Source organism: Ranitomeya imitator, chromosome 8, assembly GCF_032444005.1.
Source record: "Ranitomeya imitator isolate aRanImi1 chromosome 8, aRanImi1.pri, whole genome shotgun sequence".
Lineage (NCBI taxonomy): Eukaryota > Metazoa > Chordata > Amphibia > Anura > Dendrobatidae > Ranitomeya > Ranitomeya imitator.
Genome location: NC_091289.1, coordinates 32,267,173 through 32,294,320, shown reverse-complemented (window position 1 = coordinate 32,294,320; position 27,148 = coordinate 32,267,173). Strand labels below are relative to the sequence as shown.

At 43.3% G+C, this 27,148-nt stretch overlaps 1 protein-coding gene across 2 annotated transcripts in view; it reads right to left on the bottom strand.

The window, feature by feature from the left end:
• The window catches only part of ERC2 (ELKS/RAB6-interacting/CAST family member 2), a 1,140,662-nt gene that overhangs the window by 703,431 nt on the left and 410,083 nt on the right, over nucleotides 1-27,148 (bottom strand). For both annotated transcript variants that reach the window (XM_069736696.1, XM_069736695.1), the window contains one exon: nucleotides 24,331-24,524. In XM_069736696.1, coding sequence (XP_069592797.1) covers nucleotides 24,331-24,524 — 194 coding nt within the window. The remainder of the gene's footprint in view (nucleotides 1-24,330; nucleotides 24,525-27,148) is intronic.

Below are 27,148 nucleotides of genomic sequence, written 5' to 3'. Positions count from 1 at the left end.
AGGGTTAGGGGTAGGGTTAGGGGTAGGGTTAGGGGTAGGGTTAGGGTTAGGGTTAGGATCCCTTAGGGTTAGGGGTAGGGTTAGGGGTAGGGTTAGGGTTAGGATCCCTTAGGGTTAGGGTTAGGGGTAGGGTTAGGGGTAGGGTTAGGGTTAGGATCCCTTAGGGTTAGGGGTAGGGTTAGGGGTAGGGTTAGGGGTAGGGTTAGGTTCCCTTTATCACCTTTATGTTGGGGGGTGGCATATCAGTGTGTTTTCTGGTTTTTTAATAAAAAAACCCATGCATTTTTTACCGCAAAAAACGCATGCACCAAAAAACGCATGCGTCCCCATTGACTCCAATGTATTTTTTGACCCAAAAAAAACGCATGAAAACGCATGCGTTTTTTTTTGGTCCAAAAAACGCTTCTAAAAATACTACAAGTAGCATTTCAGAAAATGAACGCATGCAGTAAAAAAACGCATGCGTCAAAAAACGCAACCAAACGCGTACACAAAAAAACGCATGCGTTTTCAATGTTAAAGATAGGAAAAAAAACGCTGCAGACAAAAACGCAAGTGTGAAACCACCTTTAGAAAGCAACAGAGATGACCATGACATGCCGGCCACAGAAGAGAAGTCCGAGTGTAACACAGGACCAGACAAGATATTAGAACTAGGCACCACAAATCTTTTGTGCTCTGATTACAGACAAACCAGGTCTAAATGTTCACTGCCAAGTGTAAATTTGGTAAATGAGGAGTAATCTGTAGATGTCTTCTAATGAAGTAACATCAGAATGCTACATTAAAGAAAATTGTGTGCTTCTAACTTTGTGAATATTATGGAAAGAACAATGTCTTTAGCAATAGAATATAATTATTCTCAAGATTTAAAAGAAAAGTTATGGAAAAACTCTACTCGATTGCTCCCATCCTGAACACCATTCCAAGATGGCCTACTCATAATATTAAGATTTTGGTATGATTGGCCAATGGGCGTTTATGAATTGGTGACTCACAACTTTCCATGTATAGTAAGGGCTCGTGCAGAAGACCGTATTTTCGATCTGAGTGCAATACGACAAAACATCAGATCGCAGTTGGACCAATGTTATTGCATGGGGCCGTGCACAGGTCTAATTTTTTCCTCGGTCGGTCCGAGGAAAGAAACGCAGCATGCTCGACTTGCAGCCAATATTCGGATCGCACTCATCATGCAAGTCAATGAGTTCATGAAAACCATCGGACTGTTCTTGGATGGCAACGGAGTGCAGTCCGATTTTCACAGACTAATAGAATGAAAAAGATGGAGACATTTTTTTACCATGTTCTCCTCATTCGAGAAAATCGGATCTCACTCCGATCAGAGTTTGATCAGAACGTGAGAAGCATAATCGTTCTGATTTTCTTCGATGAGAGAAAATATGGTGCTGTGGCGTAGCCTAAATGTCAAAAAAGAGAGGAATTGTATATGCTGGATTTCAACATGCTAATCCTTTTATCCTAAAGCCCCTACCGAGCGAGGTGTCAGGAGGAAAAGCCATCCATCAAAGAAACATTCGGCAAATTAATAGCAATATCGACTGTTAGAGAGAAATTAATATCCTATATTGGACTATTAGATCCTAGCCTATTTTTTTAGTTGCCAGAGGATTAGCACTGGAAGGGGAAACCCCGAAAGCCATAATCTATGGGGGCACAAAATTTCACTTACTTCCCTTCCCCAAACCTGATCAGACTGGGAAGTGGTCAGCCCCTGAAAGAGCAAAGTGCATGCATGCTTGGAGTTGCTCACACAGAGTGTAACAGGCAAGATGAGTAATTCATTGGCTGCAGCGCTCTGCATAGGCAGCAACTGAAATTATAAACTCGGTATATTCTAATGAAGTGAGCTGTGTCATCGCGGATGCTTCCTATGCAAAGCGCATCACTCAATTAGAAACTCCTCCCCACTGCTGCACTCTGCATAAAAAGAGACAGGAATGAATGAATGAATGAAAACGGCATTGAATAAAGGGCAGTGCACATGAGTCAATACTGCACTCATTTCTTCATTTTTACACGCTTTCTAACTGTAGCTAGAGTCAGTGATTAGTTTTAGGATACGGTTACACTTCAGCTTAGGGTTTGTGTTAGTTTTACGGCTAGGTATTGAGTAAGGGTTAGGCTTAGGGATTGGGCTAGGGTAATAGAATTGCTACATAAAAAAACTGTATAACATTTCATTTTTTAAATTTTAGCCCAAACCAGAAAAAAAAGTTAAGGGGGTCAAAGCACAAACTATAATTTAATCAGTATTTTTTTGAAATGACATTACATGTGGTTAGGTGATAACAGTTAATTACTGGACTAGTGGCATAAAATCCTTGCCATGCCCCAGGCTCTGGAAATCCAAGGGACAAGAAGCCCCCATACAGACAAGTTTTACTGTAAAATCCAGCGGCAAGCCTCCACAGTAGCCTCCATATTAATGTGCATGGACTGCGTAAGAGATTTCATAAAGCACATATGGATGTGATGTCCACATACGTGAACTGTATCAAATGCGGAATGCTTGGAAATGTAAAAAATTACAGGAAACTTGTTTTCCGCAGAGACAGTCTTTCCCGGCTAATTCGTGATTGTCATCAATATTTGCCTAGCACGATACGATACGCTTTGCTTGGTAAACATTTTACATACTTAATAAAATGCAACTCGGAGTCAAAATGGCAACTTAAAACAAACATCTGCTGAGCACATTAAAAAGAGCTGTCTCTCCACTGATTAATGTCTATCCTCTTGTGTAAAGGGATTGTTGATACATGCGGAAATCACAAGGAGGCGCTAAGGGTCATTGTTTGTAAGTAATTATAACAGGACCGCCAAGGTCTCGTGAATGATGAGATTATCCCATAAAGCCTCTACCGATACACAAGCCCATAAGTGGTCACAAAAAAGAATTATATATACATACATACATACATACACACTATGAATGTGTATTCTTTTATCTCCGCCCAAAAGAAAACCAAATGGGGATCATTAAGTCATGCCATTTTTTAATAGGATGTCATCAGTCAGTGAAAAGTGGAATAACCCTTTAATTATGTTTCAAAATGTATTTTACAATTAATGAGAGTTTCGTGTGTGGGAGTTAATATCCTACCAGAGGAGAATGATTTTGAGGGATCATCCTACTTCTGTACAGAACATGAAGGCTCTTTCTAAAAGGGACTCTGTCAACACAAAATGAATGTTCAAACTAAGTCCCGCTGCTCGGTGCTTCATGGCTCGGCCAAATAGACCTTCCCACCTGCTTATTGTCCCTCTACAGCCACCTCCCACTTCTTTGATTGTCAGCTCCAGCTTTATAGGGTCAGAGAACCAAGCAGGTGGGAAGGTGTATGTAAATGTTTGGCTCCGCCATGAAGCAGCGATTACCAGCACTAAGTTTGAACAGTCATTCTATGCGGACATAGACCCTTGAAAAGGGAACCTGTCGGTTGAGACATGCCGGCAAAACTGCAGGCAGCGTGAATCAGAGCCTGCCTGCATGATTACCGCCATGTATGTTTTGGTCTAAAGAGCTCTGGCATTTCAGAGAAAATATAGTTTGAATATTCAGTGGGGACCGTTACCGGAGAAGAGACTAGGCCCATTTTTGTATCAGTAATATATTAAGGACCACGGCACTCCTAACTTGCAGTGAGTAAACTTACATTTATTGATATGTCAGTACTAGGGTTGAGCGACTTTTAGTTTTTTAGGGTCGAGTCGGGTTTCGCGAAACCCGACTATCTCAAAAGTCGAGTCGAGTGAAATCGGCCGATTATGGCGAAAAGTCGGGGATCGACCGAAACACAAAACCCAATGCAAAGTCAATGGGAAATCTTTTTTTTTTTCTCCTCTCTCTCTCTCTCTCTCTCTCTCTCCTCAGTCCCTGAACAGAAAAGCTGGTGTTACACATTGCAAATCGCTACAGCGCACAAGCGAGAAGATGGCGATAGGCGTGCACGCCCCTAAGACCTATGTCATCACTCTGCCCACGCTCCTTCATTGGCTGAAAAAATGGCGCCAAACGCGTCATAGGAAACGCGACTTTGGTGCGAAGATCGCCGACCGCATGGCCGATCCCACACTAGGATCGGGTTGGGTTTCATGAAACCCGACATTGCCAAAAGTCGGCGACTTTTGAATTTGTACGATCCGTTTCGCTCAAGCTTAGTCAGTACGTTATGTTGAGCGCTACCACACTTACAAGTTGGCCAACATGTAACATGGGCAGCACGGTGGCGCAGTGGTTAGCACAGCAGCCTTGCAGCGCTGGGGTCCTGGGTTCTAATCCCACCCAGGACAACATCTGCAAAGAGTTTGTATGTTCTCTCCGTGTTTGCGTGGGTTTCCTCCGGGCACTCCGGTTTCCTCCCACATTCAAAAGACATACTGATAGGGATTCTAGATTGTGAGCCCTATCGGGGACAGTGATGATAATGTGTGCAAAAACTGTAAAGCGCTGCGGAATATGTTAGCGCTATATAAAAATAAAGATTATTATTATTAACATTGGTGATAAGCTCACCTTGTGAAGTGGATCCAAAAGACTCAGATCTTAGTGGGCAACGGACCCTGGGCGTTGGTGCAACAAGCAGGAAGGTACGTGAGAAGGGAGGACTTGGCACACACCGAAATTTCAGTAGAAGCAGGAAAGATGAAGTGGAACCCAGCAGGGATGGAAGCAAGTTGAAGCATAGTATACACAAATGGTGGAGCACACTAAACAGAAGTCTAGAGTCTCATTTTCAAGACACAAATGTGTGTCTGATTGGCCTTAAATTGGCCTAGGAAGATGATGTCATTGATTCACACCGAGGAACTTTCAAAACCTGAGGTGGCGCACAACAGAGGCAGCGGATTAAGATAAAGGAAGCTGAGCCCGGGATACCTGGGACAGGTGTGTAATATTTGGTTCGTCCAGACCTTGGTCTCAACCTGTAAGGAGCAGTGTGGTGGATGATCTATGGAGCAGCCTGCAGCACACTTTCAACAAAACATCCACTATACTACTTCTTTAGGTCATCATAATAACCAAGGACTGGATGACCTAAACATTAAACATCTTGAAAAGCATGGTATCCTTGAACATGACATGCTGACACATCAATAAATCTAGTGATCTTCACTGCAACAAAGGAGCTGCAGTGCTCGTGCTCTTTTCCCACGATGTCCACCCTACCACTGAGCACCACCATCCACCATCAACCATAACCTTTTTACTATTATTGTTTCAGAGCCTTTGATTCTACATAATATTCTCTAGAATTATGATAAACCAATTAAACCCTGGTCAGAAAATCTCTTTAAAGGGAACCTAGCTAGAAAAGCTATTTATCTGAAAATATAGAAGTTACTGGAGCAGCGGCTAAAAGGAAAAAAATGAAGTTCTATTCTCCCTGCAGCCACTTACTTTCAGTCACTGAGGTGGAGCAGGGAACTGAAACAGTCATCGCTCACTATATAATAATCACTCCACATAATTTTGATTGACAGCCTGCTCTGCGGCATATGTGTGCAGCATGTGTGTACAGAGCAGGTTGTCAAAGTACTGATGAGTGATTACAGCATGACCACTCTACTCGCCAACACTGACCACCAAATGTAGTGTACCGATAACTCCCCTCATGGCTATTTTGTGAATATTTACAGTAATACTTTTCAAAAAAGAAAAAAAAAATCAAAAATATACAAAAATCTGACTTCACATATCGGTGGAAAATCCTATAAAAAATCCACCGAGCTACAAGTAGAATTAGAGTTGCATTAAAACTATGATTCTTTACATCTTTTGACATTTACAAATTAGAGTTGTCAACCTGCACAGTGTCAATTCATATTACGATTAGTACTGTAATATTAAAGTTCATAAATCCCTGCTAGTAGGGAAAGTAGCCAATGGTAACCACGCCCGAATAATTCTCTTTCATGAAAAAACATAAAAAGCGTCTCTTATCGCTAGACAAATACACAGAACTCATTAAGAGCCACTATTTGTCATGATACGTGGCCCCTAGGAGTAGGAGGCGCGCGAGACTGGAAAATATATTATGTTGACCTGCCTAGTACAATTTATCAAGCAAGCCTCGAAGATCTGAGATACATTTCTTACAGGTCCTCCATGCAGTAATTATTCTTTGTGTAACCCCCATATATCCCAGTGATAATGGTGTTTAACAATTTAAGAATAACCAGCAAAGCTTCCCACTGAATTATCTAATCAGCTCAAATAATGATTACTGCTGGCTGTAAACAGGAGAGACAGCGGAATATTACAAGGAGCATACTGGAATGCCTGCGCTACATATGACTTCTGAAAGGTGTCATGGTGGTCCTGGTCATCGTACTAGAGATTAAAGGTAAAGGACTACATTAGATTCTCTGTTTAGAAAAGAATCGCCTTCAAGAGCCCCAATTCATAGAGATCAGTGGATCTTTTGTAATTCAAATTCTCAACTTCACCGAATTGTCCTGAAAAATTCGATTTGCAACTAATTAATTTTAGCAAATCTCAATACTTGACAGCTTGTAATTGTTCAGAAAATACACATGGGGTAAAGGAAAGAGAGAGAGAAACCAGCTGACCATAAGAGCTTACACTTTACAGGAGAGTGAGCGAGAAGACACACTTAACATAAAAGAGTTTTCACTCTAAAAAAAGGGAGAGACGACCCTGCCTGACCATAAGAGCTTACATCCTACAGAATGGAGAGAGCAGACCCCGCTGATGAGAAGAGCTTAACCTCTACAGAAGAAAGAGAGGACCTGCTGACCAAAGGAGTTTGCACTCTACAGAAGGAAAAGAGAGAGAACCCCACTGACCATAAGAGCTTACACTCTACAGAAGAGAAGAGCGGGAGGATCCTGACGACTATAAAATAGCTTGGACTCTACAGAAGAGATAGAGGACCCGCTGACCAAAGTAGCTTATACTCTACAGAAGGGAAAAAGAGAAGACCTCACTGATCATGAGAGCTTAGATTATACAGAAGAGAGAGGACCCCACTGACCATAAGAGCGTACACTCTACAGAAGAGAGAGAACCCCACTGACCATAAGAGCGTACACTCTACAGAAGAGAGAGAACCCCACTGACCATAAGAGCTTAGATTATACAGAAGAGAGAGAGAGAGGACCACACTGACCATAAGAGCTTAGATTATACAGAAGAGAGAGAGAGAGAGAGAGAGAGAGGACCACACTGACCATAAGAGCTTAGATTATACAGAAGAGAGAGAGAGGACCCTGCTGACCATAAGAGCTTAGATTATACAGAAGAGAGAGCGGACCCCACTGGCCATAAGAGCTTAAATTATACAGAAGAGAGAGAGAGAGGGCCCCACTGACCATAAAAGCTTAGATTATACAGAAGAGAGAGGGAGAGGACCCCACTGTCCATAAGAGCTTAGATTATACAGAAGAGAGAGAGACATAAAGAGAGAGAGAGAGAGGACCCCACTGACCATAAGAGCTTAGATTATACAGAAGAGAGAGAGGACCCCACTGACCATAAGAGCTTAGATTATACAGAAGAGAGAGAGGACCCCACTGACCTTAAGAGCTTAGATTATACAGAAGAGAGAGAGAGAGGACCCCACTGGCCATAAGAGCTTAGATTATACAGAAGAGAGAGAGAGAGAGGACCCCACTGGCCATACGAGCTTAGATTATACAGAAGAGAGAGAGAGAGAGGACCCCACTGGCCATACGAGCTTAGATTATATAGAAGAGAGAGAGAGAGAGGACCCCACTGGCCATACGAGCTTAGATTATACAGAAGAGAGAGAGAGAGAGGACCCCACTGGCCATAAGAGCTTAGATTATACAGAAGAGAGAGAGAGAGAGGACCCCACTGGCCATACGAGCTTAGATTATATAGAAGAGAGAGAGGACCCCACTGACCTTAAGAGCTTAGATTATACAGAAGAGAGAGAGGACCCCACCGGCCATACGAGCTTAGATTATATAGAAGAGAGAGAGAGGACCCCACTGACCTTAAGAGCTTAGATTATACAGAAGAGAGAGAGAGAGAGAGAGGACCCTGCTGACCATAAGAGCTTACATTATACAGAAGAGAGAGAGGACTCCGCTGACCATAAGAGCTTAAATTATACAGAAGAGAGAGGTCTCCGCTGACCATCAGAGCTTACACTCTAGAGGAGAGATAACGAGAGCCCTGTTGACGACAAGACTCAAACTCGATTCTACCGGTACCACCAACTCTTGTCATGCAGTGATTTTGCGCACATCAGTTTTTTCCCCATATCCCCCTCCTTTGCATATTTTGAGACATTTTAGCAGAACACGTAGTTTAAAAGCAAAAATAAAAAGCATTTTTTAAGTGGCACAAAATTCATAAACCACGTGAAGAATTTGGTTTGAAAAACATCAATAAATACCATATAAATACCACAAGACAAAAAAACTCATTTGATGACTAATATTAATACAATATTACTCTAAATAATTTAGATATTACAGTTTTTGTGAAGGACTAGAAAAGTGACAACCTAGCTGTTTGGAGATTTTTCCAATTAAATTTTGTTTACCAAAAAATAAATTGAACATCTTTCATTTGTCGGCAGTGACGTAACCTGAAGCTCCAAACAGGGCCCCTAACTATCATAGGCGTCTAATAGTATTGTTTTTTTTAATATAGATCAAGGAGGCCCAGATACAACTGCAAGCCCTGCACCTGTTATAGTAACATGCCGGCATAAAAATTAGTGGCATCAGCAGCACATTGTCCCATTTAACCAGGGGATGTCCTGCCAATAACATTGAGACAAAATTGTATTAATGATTGCTCTGCTCCTATCAGTGACTAATCTGAATATGTAAACTGGCCATTATAAGAACGACGATCCTCTTGTAAAAAGTTGACCAATTATCGTTAACATGCCAAAATTGGACCAAATAAATGGACCATTGGTCTTGACAGAAAGCATTGACCAAGATTCTCATAAATTGTGAGTATCATGTGGATGGTTTATTATTAGGCAGAAAACCACAAAACTAGGGGACAGAAGGACATTTAAAAATCCATGTATTATTATAAGTATGGGTATCCACAATAACTTCTGCAACTATGGGTACAGTATGATGGTTCTGGCCAAGTTCCAATTATTTTGGCTATTTCCTCTTCTAAGTCATTTTGAGGTTTAACCGAAACTTCTAATTAACATCACATTGGTTATAATATGCTTATGTGAGAGGAGCAAGACCCTGGGCACAGTAAGTGAATATCTGGCTCCTGAATAGCCACATTTCCAATCACATTCCATAAATTATTTCCGATACTGTTTGTTTACTCTATTTTTGGTGCTTTTTTTGAGTCAATCTCCCGAAATCTCCCACATTCAAGCGGCTGAGCAGGTAAGTTTGACTGTAATTTTTAGAGAGACTATAGGTGAATTTATGGCCATCATTTGCTTCATACCCATGTACTTTCAGAAAGGGGGAATTATAGTAGTCACAGGCAGTGAAAGCTACTGAGAAGTTCAAACAAGTAAAAAGTGTGGGGAGTAAGTAGGACATTGCTAAAAATGTTGCACAAATTTGACCTCCTTGTTCTCTAAAAAAAAGTCCTTAAAAATTAATAAAATTGGGCTTAATAAGTAAACAAGTGTAACCAATATGGTGGACCAAATGGGGACCGAAAAATTATAGCTGGTATACTGAATACAGTACGAGCAGCAGTGACACAGTAGAATTGATTCCACAAACCGCGTGCAGTGTGTGTATATATAGACGAATATGCCTGCAAGTTAGCACCTCAGAGGATATAGGTGGAATAAGGGGTAACGTCTCTCCCTGTAGGAGAGGGACATGGCTGATGTCCCAGTGTAAGGAGACTTATAGGCCATGCAATGCTTTTGCTTTGCACTGAGGAGGGGCAAGACCTTGAAACACGTCTTCAAATACAGAATCTAGTTTGGCTTTTATCCTAAGTTATGTGACAAGGCTCGTTAAAGGGTAGATATTGACTGTTAGGATTGGTGCTTTCCTCTCTAAAAAGGCAATTTGCGTATCAGAGGATATAGACACCATTGAGGGCTTTTTGTTTACTTAAATGTATGTGGTTTTGGCTAAAAAAAAATTGTTTTTTTTTTGCAATTAGATTTCATTACAAATGTTTTATGTATGATATCTAGCAAAATGCGTACTGTATATTTGACCCTGAATTGATGAAGACCTTTCCTCTTCAACTCCCAATTGGCGGTCTTTTGCCTTTTCATGAGTCTGCCATCACCGCCAATAGAAGTTGCCATTTTATCTACCAAGCTGATCTTTACAAGGCAAATTAAGATCCATCTGTTGATAACATGGTTTGAAACACGTCTTTTCATATCTTGTCCAGCAAAGAGTTCATCTAATAGTTAATGCCTTTTATGTGATGCTTTTTCACCCTGACAAGTTGTGGGTTAAGCCTAAAGGTACCTTCACACATAACGATATTGTTAACGATATCGTTGCTTTTTGTGACGTAGCAACGATATCGTTAATGAAATCGTTATGTGTGACAGCGACCAACGATCAGGCCCCTGCTGGGAGATCGTTGGTCGCTGAATTAAGGCCCCTTCACATTAAGCGACGCTGCAGCGATACCGACAACAATCCGGATCGCTGCAGCGTCGCTGTTTGGTCGCTGGAGAGCTGTCACACAGACAGCTCTCCAGCGACCAACGATGCCGGTAACCAGGGTAAACACCGGGTAACTAAGCGCAGGGCCGTGCTTAGTAACCCGATGTTTACCCTGGTTACCATCCTAAAAGTAAAAAAAAACAAACACTACATACTTACCTACAGCCGTCTGTCCTCCAGCGCTGTGCTCTGCTCTCCTCCTGCACTGGCTGTGAGCACAGCGGCCGGAAAGCAGAGCAGTGACGTCACCGCTCTGCTTTCCGGCTGACCAACGCTCACAGTCAGTGCAGGAGGAGAGCAGAGCACAGCGCTGGTTGACAGACAGCGTTAGATAAGTATGTACTGTTTGTTTTTTTTACTTTTAGGATGGTAACCAGGGTAAACATCGGGTTACTAAGCGCGGCCCTGCGCTTAGTTACCGATGTTTACCCTGGTTACCAGTGAAGACATCGCTGGATCGGTGTCACACACGCCGATCCAGCGATGTCCACGGGAGATCCAGCGACGAAATAAAGTTCTGGACTTTGTTCAGCGACCAACGATCTCCCAGCAGGGGCCTGATCGTTGGTCACTGTCACACATAACGATTTTATTAACGATATCGTTGCTACGTCACAAAATGCAACGATATCGTTAACAATATCGTTATGTGTGAAGGTACCTTAAAGTCCAGAACTTTATTTCATCGCTGGACTCCTGCTGACATCGCTGGATCGGCGTGTGTGACACCGATCCAGCGATGTCTTCACTGGTAACCAGGGTAAACATCGGGTAACTAAGCGCAGGGCCGCGCTTAGTAACCCAATGTTTACCCTGGTTACCATCCTAAAAGTAAAAAAAACAAACAGTACATACTTACCTACCGCTGTCTGTCCCCGGCGCTTTGCTCTGCTCTCCTCCTCACTGGCTGTGAGCGTCGGTCAGCCGGAAAGCAGAGCGGTGACGTCATCGCTCTGCTTTCCGGCCGCTGTGCTCACAGCCAGTGCAGGAGGAGTGCAGAGAAGCACAGCGCTGGAGGACAGACGGCTGTAGGTAAGTATGTACTGTTTGTTTTTTTTACTTTTAGGATGGTAACCAGGGTAAACATCGGGTTACTAAGCGCGGCCCTGCGCTTAGTTACCCGATGTTTACCCTGGTTACCGGCATCGTTGGTCGCTGGAGAGCGGTCTGTGTGACAGCTCTCCAGCGACCAAACAGCAACGCTGCAGCGATCCGGATTGTTGTCGGTATCGCTGCAGCGTCGCTTAATGTGAAGGTACCTTTATACTGTACATGACAAAAAGTCAGTGCAAAATTCAACAGCATTGTAAACTATGTGGAATAAGATAAAACTACATAAATTAACGAAGTTGTCTTCTAAAATGTCCACTTTTGGCTGCAGCCATTATGTAGAGCAGTGGTGACCAGTAGACCTTATACAAGGTGAATATTCAGGTTCATGGTGGCTTTATCACAACTGATGGGAAAACTGCCTTATACATTATTTTAAAGTACCAGTCACCACGTTTTTCTAGTGGAATGATTGTTGGAGAGACTCATATAGTGAAAAAGAAGTCCAAAAAGGTATTATCTATGGCTGTAATCAACTTTACGAGGTACAGACACATAAGAGAAATGAACATGCACAAAATCTCCCACTATGCCATCACATGTCCATGTCCTTTCTTCGATCATCTAACTCAGGCTTTAAAAAAAAAAAAATCTGATATTGAATTGAACCTCTTTCAGGCAGAAGAGGTGATCAAAGTCTAGCATAGTCTCAATTTTCCAACTATATCAACACAAATAAACCAGTGAAAGGAAAAGTTGGTTGATGCAGAAGCTCTTCAAAGATGAGCAACAGAAGAGTCTTCTACTTTGCCATCATTGATGGTGGCCATTTATGGTGACCACCACTGCCTTAGAACAATAGCCTTTGTACTTAGGTACCCATTAATCAGAGATAAGGGTGAAATCAATGCTGTAGTCTAAATCATTAGTTAATCTGTCTCAAAAATACAGACATCCATACATCATGAACAGTTTAGTCCCTAGCGAAATTCTGGGAAATCCAAACTTCAAGGTAACATACACAACAAATTAAGATCATTTCTGCTATTTAGCGCAATTAGAATTAATTTTCAGATGGCAAATATGTACCGGCAACTTATACAATCATCCTATTATTCTTAACAAAACATCAAAGGCGATGTCGTCTTGTGAATATTTGTACAAAGCGGGAAAAAAAAGAGAAAAAATATGAAGGATCCTGCGAGTTTATGGAAGGCTTGTAATGGAAGTTTTATACAACATCCCCGTCCCTCCGCCAACAACGTCTATAGGTTTCCGTGTAAAGACGCAGTAAATAACCTTATCCATCTCTCCCCCAGATTGCTGTCAGCAGAGGTGTTTAATCAGACCAAGAATGCATTCCGCACATAAACACAACTTTGATGTGAATTTAAATACAACAAGACAAAAACAAATGGGAGGATTGTACAGCGCAGACTTGTATCCTGTTTAATAGGCGCAGTTCAAAGCTAATGTAACGGCAGATTGCACACGACACGTAAAGGGGGCTATTAATTATTCCCAGGTAGAATTCATCTACACACCACATGCTCCATCATGCTCAGCGGAGAACTAAATTTGGTAAACTTACAAGGGCTAGAGCCATTCTTCAAGATCTGTGACACGATGAACCCAATGTTCATAATGAAGAGAGGACCAAAGTAAATATTTACAGTATAATTACATGAGCCTTGGAAGTTTACAATCTTAAGGCTTCTTTCACACTAGCGTCGGAATCTCCCCGTCGCAATGCGTCGGGGAGAGATTCCGACGCTAGCGTTTGCTGCATTGCCCAATGGAGGCAGCGGATGCATTTTTCCGGCGCATCCGCTGCCCCATTGTAAGGTGCGGGGAGGTGGGGGCGGAATTCCGGCCGCGCATGCGCGGTCGGAAAAAGCGGTCCGTCGGGAGAAAAAAACGTTACATGTAGGGTTTTTTCTCCCGACGGTCCGCCAAAGCACGACGCATCCGTCGCAAGACGGATGCGAAGTGTGCCTATCTGTTGCAAATGCGTCGTCAATAGAAGTCTATGGGGAAAAAACGCATCCTGCAAGCACTTTTGCAGGATGCGTTTTTTCTGCAAAACGACGCATTGTGACGGATTTAAAAAAACGCTAGTGTGAAAGTACCCTAAGATAGTTGAGATAATAGATCTCTCTAAGTTATATGTAAAGGTATATACCGTAATGATTGATAATGCCTTTCTTCCTAACCCCCAAAAATGGACTTTTTCCATCAGTATGGGCTCACTTCTAGAGGCCGATGGCAGAGTATTCCATCAGTAAAGGCTCACTTCCAGAGGCCGATGGCAGCTTTTCCCTCAGTAAGGGCTCACTTCCAGAGGCCGATGGCAGCTTTTTCCCTCAGTAAGGGCTCACTTCCAGAGGCCGATGGCAGCTTTTTCCCTCAGTAAAGGCTCACTTCCAGAGGCCGATGGCAGCTTTTTCCCTCAGTAAGGGCTCACTTCCAGAGGCCGATGGCAGCTTTTTCCATCAGTAAAGGCTCACTTCCAGAGGCCGATGGCAGCTTTTTCCATCAGTAAAGGTTCACTTCCAGAGACCGATGGCAGCTTTTTCCATCAGTAAGGGCTCACTTCCAGAGGCCGATGGCAGCTTTTTCCATCAGTAAAGGCTCACTTCCAGAGGCTGATGGCAGCTTTTTCCATCAGTAAGGGCTCACTTCCAGAGGCCGATGGCAGCTTTTTCCATCAGTAAAGGCTCACTTCCAGAGGCCGATGGCAGCTTTTTCCATCAGTAAAGGCTCACTTCCAGAGGCCGATGGCAGCTTTTTCCATCAGTAAGGGCACACTTCCAGAGGCCGATGGCAGCGTTTTCCATCAGTAAGGGCTCACTTCCAGAGGCCGATGGCAGCTTTTTCCATCAGTAAAGGCTCACTTCCAGAAGCCGATGGCAGCTTTTTCCATCAGTAAAGGCTCACTTCCAGAGGCCGATGGCAGCTTTTTCCATCAGTAAGGGCTCACTTCCAGAGGCCGATGGCAGATTTTTCCATCAGTAAGGGCTCACTTCCAGAAGCCGATGGCAGCTTTTTCCATCAGTAAAGGTTCACTTCCAGAGGCCGATGGCAGCTTTTTCCATCAGTAAGGGCTCACTTCCAGAGGCCGATGGCAGCTTTTTCCATCAGTAACGGCTCATTTCCAGAGGCCGATGGCAGCTTTATCCATCAGTAAAGGCTCACTTCCAGAGGCCGATGGCAGCTTTTTCCATCAGTAACGGCTCATTTCCAGAGGCCGATGGCAGCTTTTTCCATCAGTAAAGGCTCACTTCCAGAGGCCGATGGCAGCTTTTTCCATCAGTAAAGGCACACTTCCAGAGGCCGATGGCAGCTTTTTCCATCAGTAAGGGCTCACTTCTAGAGGCCGATGGCAGCTTTTTCCATCAGTAAGGGCTCACTTCCAGAGGCCGATGGCAGCTTTTTCCATCAGTAAGGGCTCACTTCCAGAGGCCGATGGCAGCTTTTTCCATCAGTAAGGGCTCACTTCTAGAGGCCGATGGCAGCTTTTTCCATCAGTAAGGGCTCACTTCCAGAGGCCGATGGCAGCTTTTTCCATCAGTAAGGGCTCACTTCCAGAGGCCGATGGCAGCTTTTTCCCTCAGTAAGGGCTCACTTCCAGAGGCCGATGGCAGCTTTTTCCCTCAGTATGGGCTCACTTCCAGAGGCCGATGGCAGCTTTTTCCCTCAGTAAAGGCTCACTTCCAGAGGCCGATGGCAGCTTTTTCCATCAGTAAGGGCTCACTTACAGAGGCCGATGGCAGCTTTTTTCCATCAGTAAGGGCTCACTTACAGAGGCCGATGGCAGTTGCTTAATGACCATCAGTGGGCTGTATGTTTGTTGATCACAGGTCGTTTAATAGCCTGTTAAGACATGCCAACTATACTTCTGATGGTCTCAGAATGATTAATAATATGAAGTGTTATTGTTCTGGGCAGCACAGGCAGAAGTGATGCCAAAAAAGTTCATTTTTAGAGTTTACACTGACCAATTATCTGGAACGTTTAGTCCTGATAATCGGCCAATGTAAATGCACCTTAAAAGGTAGGTAGGTTTGCACCATGATCGGGGGAACAATATGCTAAGCCAAGTGGCAAGGCTCAATATTGACTTCCAAGAGCACTCTCTCCTAAAGGTGACATTGGAGGCCTTGTTCTCTTCCATTTACAAATCATATTTCCCAAGGAGCTTTGCATGGCCTATAAGTCTCTATATGCAAACTGGGCGGTTTCCTTAAGGAGAAACTTTATCCCTTAGGACTTAACGTAAGTGTAATACCTATTTGTTTCACAAGAATCAATGGCAGATGTACTTTCCTGCACGCAACCTCCGATCCTCACAAGACCTCCTTCTCTACTCCCCTCTTATCTCTTCTTCCCACAATCGTATACAAGATTTCTCTCGCGTCTCACCCCTACTCTGGAACTCTCTACCACAACACATCAGGCTCTCTCCTACCATCGAAACCTTCAAAAAGAGCCTGAAGACCCACCTCTTCCGACAAGCCTATAACCTGCAGTAACCACCGATTGACCAAACCGCTGCATGACCAGCTCTATCCTCACCTACTGTATCCTCACCCATCCCTTGTAGATTGTGAGCCTTCACGGGCAGGGTCCTCTCTCCTCCTGTACCAGTTGTGAGTTGTATTGTTTAAGATTATTGTACTTGTTTATTATGTATACCCCTCCTCACATGTAAAGGGCCATGGAATAAATGGCGCTATAACAATAAATAATAATAATAATGTATATGTATCTGTGTGGGCATACTGTTCTTTATGGTTTCACTTGTGGCATGCGGTGCCATTCTGTGTGTCTCCATATTATTTGGTCACAATTATAATTGTCTAGTAGCTATTCAAATGTATTTCCATATCAGACATAAGAGTACTATTAAGCACTATGCGGCCATCCCCGAGACCAGGTATTGGCAGAATAGGGGTCTTCTGGCTCTTCTGTGGCGGAGAGTTGGCCAATGTGACTATGACTGCATCATCAACTTGCATAAACTACTGTGGATAAGAGCAGGTGTGAATGGAAGAAAAGGGGACCCCCATTATCCTAATAGGTGGTAGTCTTCGAACCTTTCATTCATTTCAGACATATACTTTCAATAGGCCCCTTTTAGCTTTATTGTAGCTCCTGGGGTGGTTTTGACAAAGTGGTCTAGGACTATATAACATGTGCATCATTGATCGAGAGGACACGGTAAAACAGTCCAGACTCAAAATATGTCTACAAATGTTGTGAACCTAACCTAGGAGACGCAAAAGATTCACTACAGGCTCTCATGTATGACATAATCAATTGAATATTCATTTTGTTCGGTATAAAGATAGTGCCATAATTCATTAGCATCAATGTCATTGACAATCAAGGTAATGTTTCCAACGTTTTGACCCTCTCAGGTCTTTGTCAACTAGGTCGTTGGGTAGGCGGTTGGATGAGGAACATGGAAGTGTGATGGCACAGGTCGCACTAGATCTGGAGTCTAAAGGGGCAATTCATCAAGACTGGCAATTTTCTCACCAGTCCTGATGATCTGGTAAAAAAAAAAGCTTTGATGAAAAAGAACTTTTAGTTTCATGGTAGGATATACCATTGGTATAGTATGTGCCCCAAGAGGTAAGAGGGCCACTTCTACCTTCATGTGGAATTGTACATTATGATGAGCTCTTGGACTATGAAGGGCCAAGTTTGTTCTTACACGGTGCCTTCTTCTGCATGCGTCGACTCCTGATCTATACTAAGTGTTTTTTATTAAAAGCAGGCATGCATGCTCAATTCAGCTGATCATACATGTATTCTCAATAGGGGGGATGCAGTAAGCTTCTGATAGATACTTCTGGTGCCGGTTTATCTCCTCTGACCACAGAAGGATTGGGTGATAAAAATCAACATGGCAGCCTTTCTTTACCCCAATGTCCGGAGACAGGCATACCCATAAGGCTTTTATAATTTTTTATCCATTTGTATCACATGCACAATAAACATGAAAGCATTCGGTTGCTCACAACAAGCCATAACATATTTCTTCCAAAGCCCGCAGTTATAGAAGTGAAGAATAATACAATCCCCTTGTGTTTTTACACTGCAGCAAAGCAGAGATAAGATGAGAGATACCCGGCCAAAGGGATTACTTCTTAACCCTGCTGTTGTCTTCGGTCTGGGGAGACCGATTTTGAACTTTGGTATTTTTTGGCGTGTTCAAGATGCGGTTCTGAAACTTGGGGTTGATTGACTTAAATGAGGATGGGTCGGTCGGTCACGGGTTTCAGAGCTGCATCTTGAATATTTTAAAGAATATTGAAGTGCAAGGTCAGTCGTTTTTGACCGAAGACAACAGCAGGGTTAAATAAGAGTAGAAACACTATAGCACTGGAAAAAGGCACGTAATAACTAGGCGTGCAAATTGATAAGTGCATTTATTTGGCGCCATTATATGTGCCATGTCTGACTATGGGAATGACAAGAATAATAGTTTACGTGAATTAGGATTAGGAAAAAAAATAACTTGGGAAAAAAAAATTGTGTTTAGGAAAAATCCCCCAAGTAAATGAAAATTAAAAATTTGAGAAAATACATTTTGTCAGGATTTGGAAGATTTTTCAAAACAAGTAATTTTCAAAGCTACTTTCGAAAGCAAACCAAAATATCACCATGCTTTAAGAATTCGATATGACTATCTAGCCGTATCCTACGCGTGCACAGAAAGCAAGAGAGATATCAGACGTGATACTGTACTCACCCATAGCTGAAAAATCCAAATTATAAAGAGAACACATGAAATAAACAGACATCCATTATTAGGATACCGCGATGGAGCACAAATGCGCAGTCTGAAAATATATTAGAATTTGATTCAACATTTACATTTACGTGAATGATGATGTTACCAATCGGCAGAATAAAACTTGGAGGAATAATGGATATCTTCTATTAGTCTAGAATACAGCATCGTCCTTTAGCAGAGTCTCAATGCTATCTCACGAGGGGGGAAATTTGGTGAAGTTTGCACCAGCCTGTAACTATTTTTTACTTAAAAGGAAATAGGAAATATTGATCAACGTGGAGTTCATCCTGCTTCAAATCCAATTTCCATTTTTAGTGAATGAAAAATAGAAATAACAAAAATTCTGGCCTTCGCACATGACAAAAATCAACTGCTCCTCCGTTCAAAATTTTATGACAAATCAAATTTTAGCTGGCATTTTTGATCAAATCTGCACCATAATCTCCAATGCAGATGTAAACATAGCCTAATCGGTGATCATAGGTCTCCCAAGAATGAAATCCCCCACACTATCAACAAGTGTGATGCTCAATATCTCACACTGAACATACTAAAAGGAAAATAAAAGTTGGGGGTTATTCAGTTTAAAAAAAATTATATAAAGGGAAATCAAATAAATAAATGAACAGTACAGAGAAATGTCTATTGACCTGCACACCTAGATCTGCCAATATGATAAGGGGCCATGCTCTAAAGGAAAATGGGGCATCCTAAAATGGGTTTTCCGGTTTCAGAAAACCCCTGTCAGGTGCAGTTCTAATATATGGGGCAGTTCTGATATTGAGGGCACAAAGGCGCAGTTCTGGTTTTGAGGGCACATAGGGGCAAATCTGATATTGGTGGCCCCCAGGTGCAGATATATGATGGGCAGTTCTAATATTGGGGGGTACATAGGTGACATTCTGATATCGAGAGTACACAGGGACAGTTCTGATATTGAGAGCACAAAGGTGCAGTTCTGGTTTTGAGGCACATAGTGGCAAATCTGATATTGGTGGCCCCCAGGTGCAGATATATCATAGGCACTTCTAATATTGGGGGGTACATAGGTGACATTCTGATATCGAGAGTACACAGGGACAGTTCTGATATTGAGAGCACAAAGGTGCAGTTCTGGTTTTGAGGCACATAGTGGCAAATCTGATATTGGTGGCCCCCAGGTGCAGATATATCATAGGCACTTCTAATATTGGGGGGTACATAGGTGACATTCTGATATCGAGAGTACACAGGGACAGTTCTGATATTGAGGGCACAAAGGTGCAGTTCTGGTTTTGAGGCAGATAGGGGCAAATCTGATATTGGTGGCCCCCAGGTGCAGATATATCATAGGCACTTCTAATATTGGGGGGTACATAGGTGACATTCTGATATCGAGAGTACACAGGGACAGTTCTGATATTGAGGGCACACAGGTGCAGTTCTGGTTTCGATGGGACACAGAGGCAAATCTGATATTGGTGGCCCCCAGGTGCAGATATATCATGGGCACACATGGGCAGTTCTAATATTGGGGGGCACATAGGTGACATTCTGATATCGAGAGTACACAGGGACAGTTCTGATATTGAGGGCACACAGGTGCAGTTCTGGTTTCGATGGGACACAGAGGCAAATCTGATATTGGTGGCCCCCAGGTGCAGATATATCATGGGCACTTCTAATATTGGGGGGTATATAGGTGAAGTTTTGATATCAGGAGTACACAGGGACAGTTCTGATATTGAGGGCAAACAGGTGCAGTTCTGATATCGGGGGCACATAAGAGCAAATCTGATATTGGGGGCCCCCAGGTGCAGCTATATCATGGGCACAAATGGGTAGTGATTCACATAATACATTAGAAGAACTATACTAGATTTCTAATTGGAGGTATTTGCTAATATTATTATAATTATACCTACTCCATATTGGGATAGGATCTTGGAGACGGGAATACCCCTTTAACAACTATAACACTAAGTTTAACCTGACATCTCGCAAGAATAAGAAAAAGTAATATAAAAAAAATCAACCTGAATAGAATATGTTCAGATCTTTTCTCTCCAGATGGAGAGAGCTTGTAATTTGAAAAAGTCTTATGTGTTTATGGTCTTGTGTGATATTTCCTCTTTCAACAGCACAAATGCCATAAAAATGTATCATGGCCGTTGTGAAGGGACCAGACATATTAGAATGAACCTGATAGCCAAGTTTACCCTGCTAACACATCATATACCGAGGTGCTAAACTCACACCATTCACACCTATAGGGACACTTCTTGGAATCTACTTCCTCTTGACCTCAACTTATTATCGCAGAGGGAGTTCCTTCCATGTCAGCTGAAAATGGGACAAGAAAAAAAAAATAGTGATATAGAGGGAAATTAAAAAAAAAAGGAAAAATTAGGAGGAGTTTCAAGAAAAGTCATCTGCTGTGTTGGCAGCTGTATCTGCATACCTCATGTACATGTTAAAGGTGACTCCATATAGACTGGGATGTTATGGGACTCACTTCCAAATTGACGGTTTTGAAAGTTGTAATGTGTAATTTTCCAGACATGGATTCTACATGGTCCCTGGTGACGCGTCACGCCATTTACAGCAATGAATAATGTATTTATTAGTCACTATTTTAAGTTCCATATGTTATTTCTGCATGGCGTCCCACACTGCAGGTTGAAATTTACTTATTCGCTTGCCTTAAAATTATGAAAAATAAAGTTGGGTTCTCTAAAGCAGCTTGCAGGAAAAATAATGTAATTTTAGTAGCTTTAACTTTGAGATAAAAATTATATCCAAAAGGTAGGACTAGGGTATTATTATTTCACTTAAGAAAAAAAAAATAACCACAGTCACTCCTCATGTACCTACATATTTTGGGTCTTTTTCCTTACCTACGCTGCTTTTTTGTAGGGTTGATGTGATCTCTCTGGTGTTGCACTGCTCCCCTTTCATAGTATAAGTCTCTCCTGTAGGCTTAGCTATCCAGAGACTGTAACATGGACTCCCTCTCCCCTCTCACAGCACAGCACAGCACAGTGTAGCACAGTACAGCACAGTACAACACAGTACAACACTGCACGGCACAGTACAACACTGCACAGCACATTACAGCACAGTGCAGCACAGTTCAACACAGTACAACACTGCACAGCACAGCACAATACAGTACAACACTGCACAGCACAGTGTAGCACAGTACAACACTGCACAGCACAGTACAATACAGTACAACACTGCACAGCACAGTACAGCACAGTTCAACACAGTACAACACTGCACAGCACAGTGTAGCACAGTACAACACTGCACGGCACAGTACAGTACAGTACAACACTGCACAGCACAGTACAGCACAGTTCGACACAGTTCAACACAGTACAACACTGCACGGCACAGTACAATACAGTACAGTACAACACTGCACAGCACAGCACAGTAGCACAGTCACAGCACAGTTCAACACACTACAACACTGCACAGCAAAGTGTATCACTGCACAGCACAGTACAGCACAGTGTAGCACAGTACAGCACACTGGGGAAGTGATACTACTGCAGTTTCCCTTTACTCTCCATCTAATATTTACTGTTTCCTACTTTAGAGATGTTTTAGAACATCATCATTTCACATGATAAGATCACATTTATTGGACGAATATATATTACTGATTTAACCTGGTGGGTTTCCTAATGCTCCCATTCTGCCACCAGTATGTATCAGGCACGAGCGGCAAAAACACTTTTTATAATCTCAAAATATGCTAATCTGCCAGGACCAGTACAGCGGGGCTTCCATCCACGCAGACTAGTCCTGACTGTCCCCCTATCATAGTTTTTGTACAGGAGATCTCACACAAGCGTGCAGTGCTGTCAGGATTCTGATGTCCTTCTGTGGATTGACAACTAGTGGCTGCTATTATTCACCTTGATAATTGTGCTGCATTTCCACCCCTTACCACTGGAGGCTGCTGTTGTGTTTCTGAAATCGCCCTTTACCAAGATGGCAGATTCTGAACCTGTGGAAGCCTTCTTGTTTCCTGTTTGGGCCTACTAAAAGCCACATGGATCACTCAATCACTGCTTGAGTATTGTTTATCTGTTAGGCCACCTTCACACGTTTAGTATTTGGTCAGTATTTTACACCAGTAGCTGTGAGCCAAAACCAGGAGTGGGTGATAAATACAGAAGTGGTGACGTGTTTCTGTTTTACTTTTCCTCTGATTGTACCTCTCCTGGTTTTGGCTTACAAATAATGATGTAGAATACTGACCAAATACTGAACGTATGAAAATAGTCTTAGTCTTGTTTCAGTCTCCAGCTCATGAGAACCGTCTTACCTAGACTGTTCCCACTCCTCTCTGGAATGTTTTCTACAACTCCTATTACTACATCAAAGGACATCTACTACCACTTGCTGTTCCCTGCTCGTGCTCCTCCAGCCATTGGATTCCAGCTTTGCTCCACTAGTATTGTAACAAGTGCCCTGTACTGAAGCTATGACAGGGGGCCAAAAAAAGAAATATCATTCAAGCCAAATGAGTGGGATTACATCACCCGAGGTAGAACCCGTCTGGATGAATATATGCCCTGACAGACTAGTCCTGGCTATTTAGCGCATCACGAGAGGCGATATAAAGGTTTTTGCCACTCATAGGCCGATTTTGGAGCATCATACATGATTAAAATTAAGGAATATGGCTCTGAAGAATACTGGTGGCAGTTTGGAGGCCTAAATCTGTCTCTAGACTTTATAAGTTTGAGAACTTTTTTAAAAAGTTTTGAACTTGAAGTAATCATTGGGTTAGGACGACATGGCGACTTTGGCGGTTGAACTTTATGTGATTTGCTTGTTATAGTCGCAGTTCTCTAGGGGTTGTAATGTAGCAGTGGCACACAGCAATCTATGGCCACACAACAGGTGCCACAGCCAAAGTCACTGCGTAGACCCAACCTTAAATTAGTTATAACCATTTATATGTTCTATGGAGGTTTTTTATTATTATTTTTACGTAAAGAGATGGAACAAATGATTATACTACTGTAAACCCAAAAAAGTCCAAATATGAAAGAGGTTTAAGGGGTAAGGTTTCTCCTTTTGGAGAGTGACATACCAGCTCTGGCTTGTCAAGGTAAGGACGCTTATGCGCCATGCAATGCTCGCTCAAAACACCGTGTCTGCGAATTGAGATACTGATTTGGCCTTTATCCTAAGTCATATCGCAAGACTCGTTAAAGGGTTGATTGTGACTTGTAGGATCGCTGCTTCCAACTGGTGGCGCTATAGAGTTCAAGTCCTCTTTTTCTCTAAAGAGGCAATTTGCACAATTATGAGTCATTTGAAGGTTCTACTTTTTGGGGGCAATTAGAGGATTTCTTATCAGTTATGGCAAGTTCTTTGAAGTAATGCCCCATTTACATGGGCCGATTCAGGTCATTAGCCGGCCACCATTTGACTATGCAAATCGATCGATGGTCATTTTCTTGGCTGTTTAGACAGGGCAATAATCATCCTATGAGCACATTCATATTAGATCATTCGTAAGATTTTTTTGTGTACAGAGTATTATTTTAACGGCAGCACATCCTCTTTTTGCATGGATCGATGTGCTGCCGATAATGCTGAATTCTTTAGCGGGCTTAAAAAAAATCAATAAAACGGATAAACTAGTAGTTTGCTTTTTTGTTGAGTGATTGACGGCCTGTTTAGAAGGGCCTACAGATGGGAATGAGCATTGCTGATAATTGACTCATCTGAAAAGGCCTAAGTACAAGTCAAAAAGTCAGACAAAACCGGTGTTGGGCTAGGCAGAAAAATGTCATAGAAGGAAAATATACCTTTCTAGCTCAGCTATCTGCTTGTCTTTGTCATTTTTCTCATTTTCCACCTCTTTCAGAATCTGTAAGAGCCTGTCCACCTCAGCCTGTGCTTTGCCGCACTCCTCTCTGTAATAAGAAACTTCTTTATCCAGTTGTTTGAGTCTATCGTTGAGGTCGGGGTTCATCCTGGCATCATCTTCGGCCTCATGAGCCTTAAAAGAACCAAACAAAAAAAAATTAGCCTCAGGTAGAAAACGGTTCCAGAAGAAACAAGCATGTAGTTTGTAAATATGCATTATGTAAAAGTGGGGGCATTGAACGAAAAGTGGGGTTGGCACTAAAATAAAAGTCTTAATGGAGTGCTGATATCTGGACTGGTACTATTTTTAATAATTTTTTAATAATTACCTGGCAGAAATCTTATTAAAAAAAACAACAACTTTGGATGTCAATGGAAATGAAGGCATAATTAAGTTAAAAAAACATGATAAGCAAATGAAAGGTCCTTGAGGGGCCTAAATGCCCTTTGACTACATGAGAAGACACAACATTTGCCAACTATCCCAAAGAGAGGCTCCTAAAAAAAGGGGGAAAACTTCTAGGACTTCAAGAAGAGTTGGCAAATCTAGTGGGTGCCAAAAAAGTATCTACTGGAAAGTTTCCTGTGCATGTCACTGGACTGGGAATAGGGTCAGACTGGCTATCTGGCAATTCTACCAAATGCCAGAAGGGACTGTCTGGTCATGGGCTGCCTTGTCTGTTATGTTGTTCACAGAATCGGTGTTCTCAAGACACCCATACTGTTAAGAGTTGTGATGGAGCACAAAGTCGCTGACTCCGTGTTAGGAGTCGAGTTTCCTCTGCTGCACAGGGGGAATCTCGATCCGTCTCCGCTGCGGTCTCCCATTCTCCTCCAGCCGCAGTGGAGCCTGCTCAGCAGGGACGTCGATCCCAGCATCTCGCTCAGTCTGACTCTGTGAGAAGAGTTACTGCTGCTTCTCCAGCTTCTGCCTGTAAAGCCTATACTGGTCAGCAGCGAGTGGACTTCTCTGGGACTAAGTCCTTGTCTGCGCACACTGAGCATGCCCAGGGCAAGATCTCCCGTTGGAGATCGAGGGTCATGTGCTCAGACTCTGCAGCGCATTCTATTGGTCCTCTTGGCAGGTCTTGGAAGGGCAAAGTTTCTGTGGCCGCTTCCTGTCCTGCAACTATATAAACTGCGCATGACCGCACGGCCATGCGCTAGTGTACAATTTAATACGTGTGTTTGTTGTGAGTGCAAGTCGTTCTTTAAATACCCCTACCCTATTGTATGATTGTTCGCGTATGGAGTATGGCTGCTATCTAGCGCCCGACTTATCACTCAACGTGTCACACACGTGTCAGCGTCTACTGCTGTGACCGCCAGTGCGGTGCCACGCGCCAGTGTGCGCTTCCTGACCCACGTCTGGGTGCTTAGTGGTGCCTGCCAGCACGGCACAGTTTGCACTTCGGTGCCTTAATTATATAATTCCTTTCACACCCAGTAGCGGTGTAGTGCCAGCAAGGGTCTAATCGGACTACAATCCCTGTTGGGGTTTAGTTCGCTGACCACTTGCTCGCGCTCTATGTGCGGTACCGCGGTCCTGTGACGCAACAGGATCGCTTTCTTCACGCTGGGTGAGGTTTAACCCACGCGTGTATACTTTTGAATACCGCCATATTGTCTGTCATTTCCTAGCAGCAGGTTTCACCTGCACGGTGGACCCCGGACTGCGAACGCATCTATATCATCTCTCTTGGTGCGTTCCGCCAGTCCTAACATTACACTATCGCCAGGGTCTGGCTAGTGATGACAGACAAACAGCAATCTCTGCGGCATATCCAGCAGCTGGAGGGTAGGTTGGCGGCTCTCGAGAGCGCGACCTCAGCTGTGGATGTTACTGCAGTAGCTGTACAGGCTGCCAGCGTGGCTGCAGCTACTATGTCCATTGCCACCCCTGTTCCGACATTATCTCGCCTCCCGCTGCCAGAAAAATTTTCTGGTGATAGCAAGTTTTGTAGGGGATTTGTGAGTCAGTGCTCTATTCACCTCGAGCTCCTGGCTACACGTTTTCCCACAGAGCGGGCTAAGGTGGGATTTATTCTGTCTCTATTGTCGGACAGGGCGTTGGAATGGGTTACGCCGCTGTGGGAGCGTGGCGATCATGTGGTGCAGAGTGCTCCGCTGTTTCTGAGTGCTTTGAAACAGGTCTTTTTAGGACCTCAAGTCACCCATGATACTGCGCTCCAATTGCTGGCATTAACTCAGGGTGAGTCCTTGGTCAGTCATTTTGCCGTCCAATTCCGCACCTTAGCATCTGAGCTGGATTGGTCGGATAAAGCTCTTATCCCCATATTTTGGAGGGGCTTGGCTGACCACGTAAAGGACGCTCTGGCCACTAGGGAGATTCCTGCCACACTGGAGGAGTTAATAACTGTCTCCACTCGAATTGGCCTCCGTTTTAACTAGCGGAGGTTAGAGCGAGCCCACTGTAGGCAGAGGTTTCGGCTGGCTCCTACTTTCGCCAAACCTCTGGAATTTCCGGTCCTGGTTCCTGAGTCACATGAGGCCAGGGAAGTGTCACAAGCAGGATCTAAGTCCCGGACGGCTTGTGCACTCAGGGTCTGTCATGTTTGCCAGCAGTCAGGACATCTAGCCACCAGATGTCCTCAGCGGTCGAGGAAACGTCAGCGTCTAGTGGTAGTAGGTGGAGGTACACTAGACACGGCGACGTTTGCCTCTAAGTTGTCCTTTAAGGGGACAATTACTATTGGCTCATTCTCCCACTCGGTAAAGCTCTGCGTGGATTCTGGG